The 9723-nt window shown below is 39.3% G+C and overlaps 1 protein-coding gene across 1 annotated transcript; it reads left to right on the forward strand.

Moving 5' to 3' along the window:
* Positions 1–9458, forward strand: dpep1 (dipeptidase 1). Its single transcript, XM_085355510.1, has 10 exons — positions 1–134; positions 270–396; positions 1953–2085; positions 2165–2314; positions 4229–4299; positions 5467–5643; positions 6416–6500; positions 6625–6700; positions 7476–7611; positions 9270–9458. Exons 1-10 carry the CDS (start codon positions 1–3, stop codon positions 9456–9458), a joined length of 1278 nt encoding a protein of 425 aa, XP_085211636.1.
* The last annotated feature ends 265 nt before the right edge of the window (positions 9459–9723 follow it).

The following is a 9723-nucleotide window of genomic DNA, read 5'->3' on the forward strand; positions in this document are numbered from 1 at the left end:
ATGCTGCACAGGGTAAATTTGGCTTCATGCTTGGTGCTCTGGATCACTTCCTGCGCCATCACCTTGGCTGTGGATCCCAACGATTACATGGCCAGAGCCTTGCAGTTAATGTCAGAGACGCCACTCATTGATGGGTAAGTGAAATTTTATTTGTTTATTTATTTATTTGTGATTAGTGTGTAAATATCTGCGATTGAAGTCTAATGCTGACCCAATAAAACAAGTTCACTTCTTTCCTGATGTGATCTTTCTCCTGTGCTTTGTTCCAGTCATAATGACTTGCCTTGGCAGCTTCGGTCACAATTCAACAATCAGCTGAACAAAGTGGATCTTAACACACTGGCAAACACTCACACCAACATCCCTAAGATCAAGGATGGACGACTGGGTGCTCAGGTACACACGATGGAAGAATTATTAAAGAAAAAACATAATTTCAGTGTCAATGTGCTCCTTATTCATGGGCTCCCACAGCTTATCTACAAACCTTCCTCACTGGAGACATCTCACAAAATAACATAACTGAATCAGACTGATCATTTTAAAAAGTCATGTTACACTCTCATTTTAAATATATTATTAGCAGAGAAGTCAGCCATTTCTTCAAGAGATTAAAAGCATCTCAAAAAATCTATATCTGTCAATACATTTTGTTTTTAATTGCAGTTGTACAGAGTTGTACAAGGAGTGCACAGGAGACGGAGTCCAAAACTAAAAGGCAAATATTGATAGTTAATTTCTAATCTCTAAAAAGTCTACACACAAAACACACACAGGACACCAGGAGGAAAACTGGGGCTGTACATGTTCACATTGACGGCTTTATTTGGGTTTGGACAGAGAAGGGTAACAAAAACAGCTGAACATAATTAAGATACTCACATGGAGAAATAAAACAAAACAATAAAATAATATAATAAAAATAAATCACTAATGGGAACCGTTTTTCGCAAAAGGAACAGAAGATGTTGAAACTACCATAACTGAAACAAATAGACACGAAATATGAAGCTAAAAACTAGTTATTACTTAAGTGATTAAGGAGGGAAACAAAAAACAGAAGGAAGGTGTTATACCATGTGGAGGGGAAGGAAACTGGGAAAACAAAGGGCACTTATATTGATACAGAGTGAAAGAGCTGGCACTCATTCCAAGAAAGCCCAGAAAATAAGAATCTAAATGAAAGATTCAATAATACTCCTTTCAGGCAACTATCACTAGAACGAAAATGAAATCAAGACAGGGATTCAGAAAAGCCAACAGAAGCCGAGCATTTGAAACACTCAAAAAATTAAAATCCCCCAAAACAATAAAAAAGAATTTTTTTGGGGGGGGATTTGTTTTTTGTTTTATTTATTTTTTGTCATAGTTAATTTCTATTAAAGTTTCTTGAATGATGTCATGTGCATTGCGCAAGAGGTGTTGGCTACATGGGGCGTGATACAAACAGTCATTGCTAGGAAGACATGCATTCACTGACTGGGTGGTTGTGGTCTCGGGATGTTGCTGACTCAGAACGTACACAAGTCTGTCACTTCCATGCAAACTACAGAGGACCGCAGCAATATCATAGTGACCAAACCAATCACCAGGAAATTTTAACCTACTGGTTAGGATGTGCACACTTTTCCCTAGCAACAGGTGGTTACTGATCTGTAGGCTTGCGTGACTTGGGCTTTAGCAATCAATCACTTTCCCAGTGACAGTCATTAGCTTCCAGCAACCACTCACAATCAATGCCATGAAAAAGAAACACGCAGCCGCCTCCACCCACACCCACAAATTAAAATATGAATTAGCCACACCCTGCTGAATCAGAGAATCATGAGGGGGGCAAATACCTTTTTTACAGCATTGTGCATATGTGTTTGAGAGTATGATTGTATTTTATTCATCTTTGTTTAACTTTGAAAGTTAATTATACATAGTATAATCTTTGCTCTGGTCCTCAGTTCTGGGCAGCATACGTCCCCTGTGACACTCAGTACAAAGATGCTGTCAGACAAACGCTGGAGCAGATAGACGTGATTCACAGGATGTGTCAGAAATACCCTGAAATCTTCATGTTTGCCTCCAGTAGCCAAGGTGAGACACTGACTCCGACAGTTCATAGCTGTCCTTCTCCTGGTTGTATCACATCACATCAACTGTCATGTCTGCACAGACATCTTGAAGGCCTTTAATATGAATAAGACCGCCAGTCTGATTGGGGTTGAGGGTGGTCACTCACTCGACAGCAGTCTGGGGACCCTGCGCACCATGTACCAGCTGGGGGTGCGCTACCTCACACTCACCCACTCCTGCAACACACCTTGGTAAGAGCCACCACCACATTTTAAGGCATCGGTCAGACCTCAAAGATCAATTAATTTGCTGTTACTTATATAAAGAAATCTGTTTGAATTTTCAGAAGAATACAAACAATGAGTAGGTTATTTTCATGTTTCTATTGATTGACTATAATGCTGCGCAAAAGTCTTGATAAACACATTGTTTCGTTATATTTTGCTAAGAAAATTGAAAATAGCCGTAGTGATTTGCAAGGCATGGATCGAGCCTGGTCACAGACAAAAATCAATCGCAATGACAAATTCAATCAACATCTTCACTGAAAAGTGTTTTTGAGAACTAGTCTGGAAAACTGAGCCTCTATATTTATATGACATGTGTTTTCCAGGCAGAAAATATAGTAGCTATTAGTTCTAGTTCTGTATTTTCAGCTGAGTTAAATATGCTCAGTCACATGCCTTCACTTCCCCATTCAGATGAATGTTTATCCAAATTACAACTACACAACATTAAACAGAAAATGCAGAGTTAGGGGCTGTGTCACTGTGTGACAGTTTCAATAATAAATTCATGTGAAAAAGAATCAAGAGACGTCTTATGTGAAGAATAACTTCCTCTGGATCGTGTTTGCACTGTTTCCATTCATTAACTGAGCCGACAGTAAGGTTCAGATGTTGCATTGGAGCTGTGGAGAGCACGGGGGATTCCTGCAGGCCCACTCAGGCAGCAGTATCACATTCACTGGCAGGTGAATCTGTACTGATATGCTTTACCTCAACAGTGACCCAACCAGGTGCAACCAGCAGCTGGTTAAATTTAGGAAACAGAAAGAGAATAGAATGCCTTTTGTGTCACGATACATGTGTACAGAGAATTTAGAATAGCCTTTATTGTCATTGTACAGAGTACAACGAAATTGGAGTGCCACTCCCTTGGTGCAAGTTTCAATAATAAATATAAATGTAAAATATAAAAAGTACACAAAAACAATCGTAAGTACTCAAACAATAGTATGTACAATATATACAGGATAGCAGCATTAATATAATGACAGTATGAATAACAGCATAATATAATGACAGTGACGGTATGGAATAGGTTCAATTGTTTTTGTGCTTATTTACTACGGTGATAGCTCTGGGAAAGAAGCTATCCCTGAATCTGTTTGTCCTGGTTTTATGTGACCTATAACCGTCAGCCTGACGGTAATAGTTCAAACAGTTGGTTGCTGGGGTGAGAGTGGTCCTTGATGATATTGCCAGCTCTGCTGAGGTACCGAGAGTTTGCAGAGCATCTCCTACTCAGTGCAGCTCAGGATCCAGGATCCCCATGCTAAACAAATCAAGCTCTGGAATGGCGCGGTTACGTCTGCAGCTCGGACACAAGGATTTCACTACATGTTGTACTCTGTATGATTGTGTATGTGACAAATAAAGTTTGTTTGTTTTTGTAAAGGTTTTGTGCAGACATGCATGAAAGAAAGGGAGGTCTGCACCTCACCATGTGAACATCGGCCTCCAGGAAGATGTTAAACTATATTACTAAATTCTTTTACCAATTCTTTTATTTTTGTTTTTGTTTTTAGAATTGGGAAAACGGTGAACTTTATATAATCTGCTACGTCTGAAATCATGGAGAAAGACCTTAAAATATCTCTGTACATCTTCGCCTCTGTCAGTGCGCCACAGGGTGGCTGTGGCCACAATGTAGCTTGCCATCACCAGTGTGTGAATGTGTGTGTGAATGGGTGGATGACTGGATGTGTAAAGCGCTTTGGGGTCCTTAGGGACTAGTAAAGCTATACAAATACAGGCCATTTACCATCTTTCTCAATGTTTCATTAAATGTTAATGAACACTTCAGTTTACTTTAAATGAGTTCCAGATTGTTCGTTGTCTTAAGTTTTGCATGTTTACTAACACTTGCTTTTTCATTCACGGGGTAGATAACTGGCTCGTGGACACTGGATCAGAGCCATCGGAGCATAACGGCCTCTCTTCTTTTGGCAAAGTGAGTGATGCAAACGTGGGAAATCATTATTTCTGGGAGTACTATGTTACACATTAACATCTTTTGTGTAGCTTTATTCCTATTCCTCTTTTTTCATTTAACCTCCTAGGACCCTGTGTCCATATGTAGACATCACATTTTGGGTTATTTAGACTAAAATACTCAATTTTGCTCTACATGGGCCTGATATCCACTTACGAGGACATTATACTGCTACTGTTCTATCAAACTTTTAAACAAATATCCTCATATGTGGCTCTTATTTTTCTTAAAAACAAAAATAAGGTTAAAAAAAATCTGGTAATTCTTTGTTTTTTCATTCATCAGGCCCCAATATGCCCAAATATCAAAGAGAAATTAAAAATGCATGTCGTGAAAGAGTTCAGGTCTTAGGAGGTTAAAGCTGACCTTCTTGTGTATATGGTAAATCACTACTTTTCAAATGTTTAAGAATCTCTTTATGTTAACTATTTAAGAGGCCTTTTACACAAGAACTGGACTGAAAATAAGTGACAGCAGGCCTGAAGGAGAGATTTGAAGTTAAAATTGTTGTTTTATATGCAAGTGATCAGGAGAGAGCTACAACTCAGACTGCTGACAGCCATTTGTAAAAACCATGACCTCATTAACTCGGAAAAGAAGCATCAGAAAACACTGACAGAGCATCAATAAAAAAGTATTCCGTTATTATGTTTTATAGCTTAACGACATTAGCCCAAAGTTTCTTCTGAGGCACTTCAAAGAAAATAACATTTATTGCCAGAGGTTATATTGGTGGAATTGGTGTAAAAAAACTCTGCTGTTGATAACACGCACATGAGCTTAGTGAGGTGAGGTGGAGGGAGTGTTGGAGCTGTTTGTGATGGAGTTAGATAACGGCAGACTAATAAAAAAAAATTGCTGACGCATGATTACATAAACAAATTAATGTGTTGTTGAATTAAAAAAAAAAAAAGCCTGAGAAAAGCTTTACAGATTTTCTTAAATCTTACCTCTTAGCATGTGTGCTACATAAAATAATACTTAAAAAGATCAAAGCTGAAACACTGGGCACATCCTCCCAACCCTCACTGAAACTAACTGAAACTAATATATAAATAAGGAGCAATCAGAAAATATAAAAACAATAACAACCACAGTGGTAACCAAAGTGCATTCACATTACAGCAAGTAATTGCGGAAATGAACCGCCTGGGGATGCTGATCGACCTGGCTCATGTTTCTGAGGAGGTGATGAACCAGGTGCTGACCCTGTCTAAAGCTCCGGTCATCTTCAGCCACTCCTCCGCATACGCCGTCTGTCCACATAAGAGGAACGTCCCAGATGACGTCCTGAGACGAGTGGTGAGTTCACGAGACACAACCGAAAGAAACAGCAGGTCAACCTAAAGGCTGAGGACCTCGTGAAGATCAGCAGTATATGAATAGTTCACATGGTTATTGTTTGATTCTCTCTCTTATTGCATCATCTTTGGTGTTTGCTCCTCAATAGTTGAAACCATCTGAAAAGTGGGAGTAAAAGCAAGGAGTCACAATGCAAATAGAGGGTTTAAATTATAACAATATATTGTACTTTAACAAGTTAGCATCCACAACCTTTTGCCTGAAACTCTCACATCAAATTAATGGAGTGGAATAGGAATAATATTTAGCTCTTTCCAGCTCTTAGAAATAACACAAAACTGGGCCCAAGTGCACCACAGATGTTGTAAGTGATCTGGATGTGGGGGAGCAAAATGCATCAACAGATCACCTGATCACAGTAAAACACGCAGCCAGCTGATATTGAACTGCTGCTTGGGGTCTTAGATAACGCATCCATAAAAGCTCTTTATGCAACAGATGAGCTGCAAATGGCTGTAAATGGAGTTAAGTTAAATGATGCGTAATGACAACTTCCCTCCTAAAGTCAATAAAATAAGATAAAAGCAAGAAAGTTATTGTACAGCACTGTAAAATGATACACGTAAAGTTATAACCAGGAAACGTAGCAGAGGTCAGTGCACTCATGCGGATCATTGGGACGTGCATTTTGTGGCCCGGTTGATGCTTTTCTTGACTTTCTGTCATTCTCTGCAGTAGATCAGAGCCATTTAACACTAGTCTGTCTCTCCAGAATGAAACTAAAGGAATTGTGATGGTCAACTTCTACAATGACTATGTGACCTGCAGCAATACGGCTAAATTGTCTGATGTCGCAGGTAAATTACTGCTGTGACCATGACATCTGCTGTAAACCAGTCAAACATTAACATTTATCTTTTCATTCTCAAAGCTATCTTCTGTCCATTCACTTCATTCTCAAGTTTGTTGCTTTCATTATAGATCATTTCGACCATATAAAGAAAGTGGCCGGGGCAGACATCATCGGCTTTGGTGGAGATTATGATGGCGTTCCCAGGTGTGTTCCCACATAAACTCGCTGAAATGTGAAGACATTGGCACACCGTGGAGAGATGCACCAAAGTTTTTTTTTGCTAATAGCTCTTTGGGAATCACCTTGTTGGTGCAAAAACACTTTCTTCTCCTGTCAAACTATTATCTTGGGTATTTTTCAGAGATTCGTCTAAAGAAATTGGAACAAATGATGTGTTTTTGTGCTACTAACAAAGTCTTGTTTTTAAGTGTCTATACTGGTTCATCCTTTTACGTGGCCTTTTATTCTTGAATGATTGAAAGGTCTGTGTTATACATGGCTTTTTAAAAAAAAGCAAAGAATATTCATCTGAAAATGGTTAGGTACAAGGACTGGACTGAAGATGCATGGAAAAAGCAGCCAGTGTCCAAAGAAACACTTTGAAAAACATTCACAAAGCCTGGAGAACTACTGGTCAAGACCACTTTAAAATATTGCAAGAAAGTGTGAGTCGTTGGAAGGAAAATATGATGAAATGAGGAGTGGTTCAGGATTTTTCCACAGTACTGTAACTTTGCCCGTTGGGTAGTTAGACTCGTGTCATATTCAAAATTGTCTTGATGAAGAAAAAAAACCCACCAACACTTTTCTTTACATTTTGCTTCCAATGAGCTGGATTTTCTTGTAATTTTTCTTGATAAAAAAAAATTGTGTTTGTTTGTTTTAAATATAGTACTGCTTTTTGGAAGTGCTGTATAAAAAAAAATCCACTCAATTTTACATCACATGTAACTCGCTGGTTGTAAATTTGTCCTTTTAGAGTACCTGAGGGTTTGGAGGATGTGTCCAAGGTCCCCAATTTGGTGGCTGAACTGCTCAGGAGAGGATGGACTGATGAGGAAGTCAAAGCTGCTCTTGGAAATAACCTGCTCCGTGTCATGAGTGAGGTTGAGAAGGTAAGGAATAAATGCATGCACACAAACACACACAAGTAACCTAAACCTCGATGCACTTCATGGGTTCATGTATCATTTGGAGAGCTGTGTGAAGAAGCTTGGTCAAGTTGGTTGCACACGTTTGATTGATTGGCTTGTTCAGTGGTAAACATATTTACCTTAGATGCAAAAGATCTTCAGTTTGAAAGTAGAGGACAAAGCTAGCGTACTCCCAGTGCTGATCCCAAGCCTGGATAAATGTGAGGAGGAAGGGCACCTGGCCAAATCAAACATGCAGATCTGTTTCCCCTTGGGAAATTAGAGAGAGCAACCAAAAGTACCTGTTAAGACGTTTCCTCACTCCATCCATTTAAACCAGCGTGACAGAGATATCAGCCTCCTTATCTGAGGATCTGCAACAATAAGAAAGAATTAGATACTCAGCACACCTTAAAGCAATAAAATCTGATATAGCAGTTGTTTCCGGATTGTAATTCTGAGCTGGTTGATGAAGTGACTCTAGTAGATCTGTTATTCCATTAAAAACCACCAAATGAGTGTTTCCCACCTAACCCCTCAAAGTCAGGTTTTTATTCTCCACCAACTGTGAAATCATAAAATGGACATTTTCTTTGTTACAGGACCAAAAGTGCACAAGGTTGGGCTGAAATTTGGGTCCTTTTAAGTCACAGATTTTTCCACTATTTTTGAGCACCACAGAGACCAGCTGCATGACATCGTCAAGGCTGAAGAGAAAAAATCATTTCAACTAAATCAATTTTATACCAGCTGCAAATGTCTTAAAAACCAAAATCCATGATATCAAACTCTGACCATCAATATCGTGGGATATATCATCAACTCAAGAGCAACACTCCTCCAAGTTAATGCCTGCAACAAAAGCTAGACTGGATGTTTATCTGTAACAACTTAAAACGGTGCATTACTGTGCACATTCAAGGGAAGTTGATCAGGAGTGAGTGAGTTCTTTGCATGTGTGAGGCCACTCAAAGACCTGCTGTGGGGATCCGAGTCATCATGTTGGTTTCCTCTAAAATGGCTCTGAATGCAAGGTGTTTAATAATAATTCCTCCAATCACATCCATCACAAAATGTTTTGCACTAGCTGGTTTCTGCAGGTTGTCTTGTGACAAATGTCCTTTGCGACAAGTAGCAATTCACAAAGTCATTACCTAACCGAAAACTTAGATGTTTACGGTTAGGTAATGACTTGTCGAATTATATCTGCATCTCAGCTGACTTTACAGCACCAGATAAGCGTCTGCATAATGATGGGGGGGGGGGGGTTATAACATTTAACTATTGTGAGTCATTGTTCCTCATCCCCAGAAACCACACCTTCTACCAGTTTCTCTGCATTATTATCGTTTTTCTTTGATCAAGTAGACTTAAATTTAACAGCACTATAGATAAACAGATGAACCCTCATGTGGATCACTGGGACATATGCCTGAATACAATCTCTAAGCTATCAATGATCATCTAAAGACCACTGAGCTTTTTTAAAATGTGTGTGTATAAGTAATGTTGGTGTTGACAGCTACTCCGTGGCTACATCAGGTTTTAAACAATGTCTTTGAATAGCAGATGGGCTCACAGTGAATACACCCCATTAGTGTTTTTGTCTCCTGCCTGACGATGTCATCTTTGTGTGTCAGGTCCGCGACAGCATGAGCAACGAGATCCCGGATGATGTTCCCATTCCAAACGAAGATGTGCAGAACCCGTGCAGAACAAGCTTCGGATACCCCAGCACTACCGGCTCCAACGGATCAGCCCAGTCGCTCAGTACACTGGCGTTTCTGATTACACTGGTTCTCCAGGCTTGGATTACATCAACTGTTTAATGGGTGACTGTAGAACCTACAGTATGTAAGTCCTGAGTTACATCCTGAACTGTAATGCTATACCGCTGAGAGAAACTACTGCACAACTTTCTCCCCTCATGCAGTTTTTAAAGCTTTAAGACTCAATTATATTAACTAAAATGGTATAAAAGATGGACAAACAAATTATGTTATTAAAGTTTATTTAAACCTGAGTCAGAGTTTCAATTCATCCATTTTATCTCATTTAAAACAAAAACAGTAGTAAAGGTGCCTTTTTATGGGC

This window comes from Diplotaxodon limnothrissa, linkage group LG1 (assembly GCF_057381915.1).
Source record: "Diplotaxodon limnothrissa isolate DT_005_m linkage group LG1, D_limnothrissa_male_GT1.1, whole genome shotgun sequence".
NCBI classification, from domain to species: Eukaryota; Metazoa; Chordata; class Actinopteri; order Cichliformes; family Cichlidae; genus Diplotaxodon; species Diplotaxodon limnothrissa.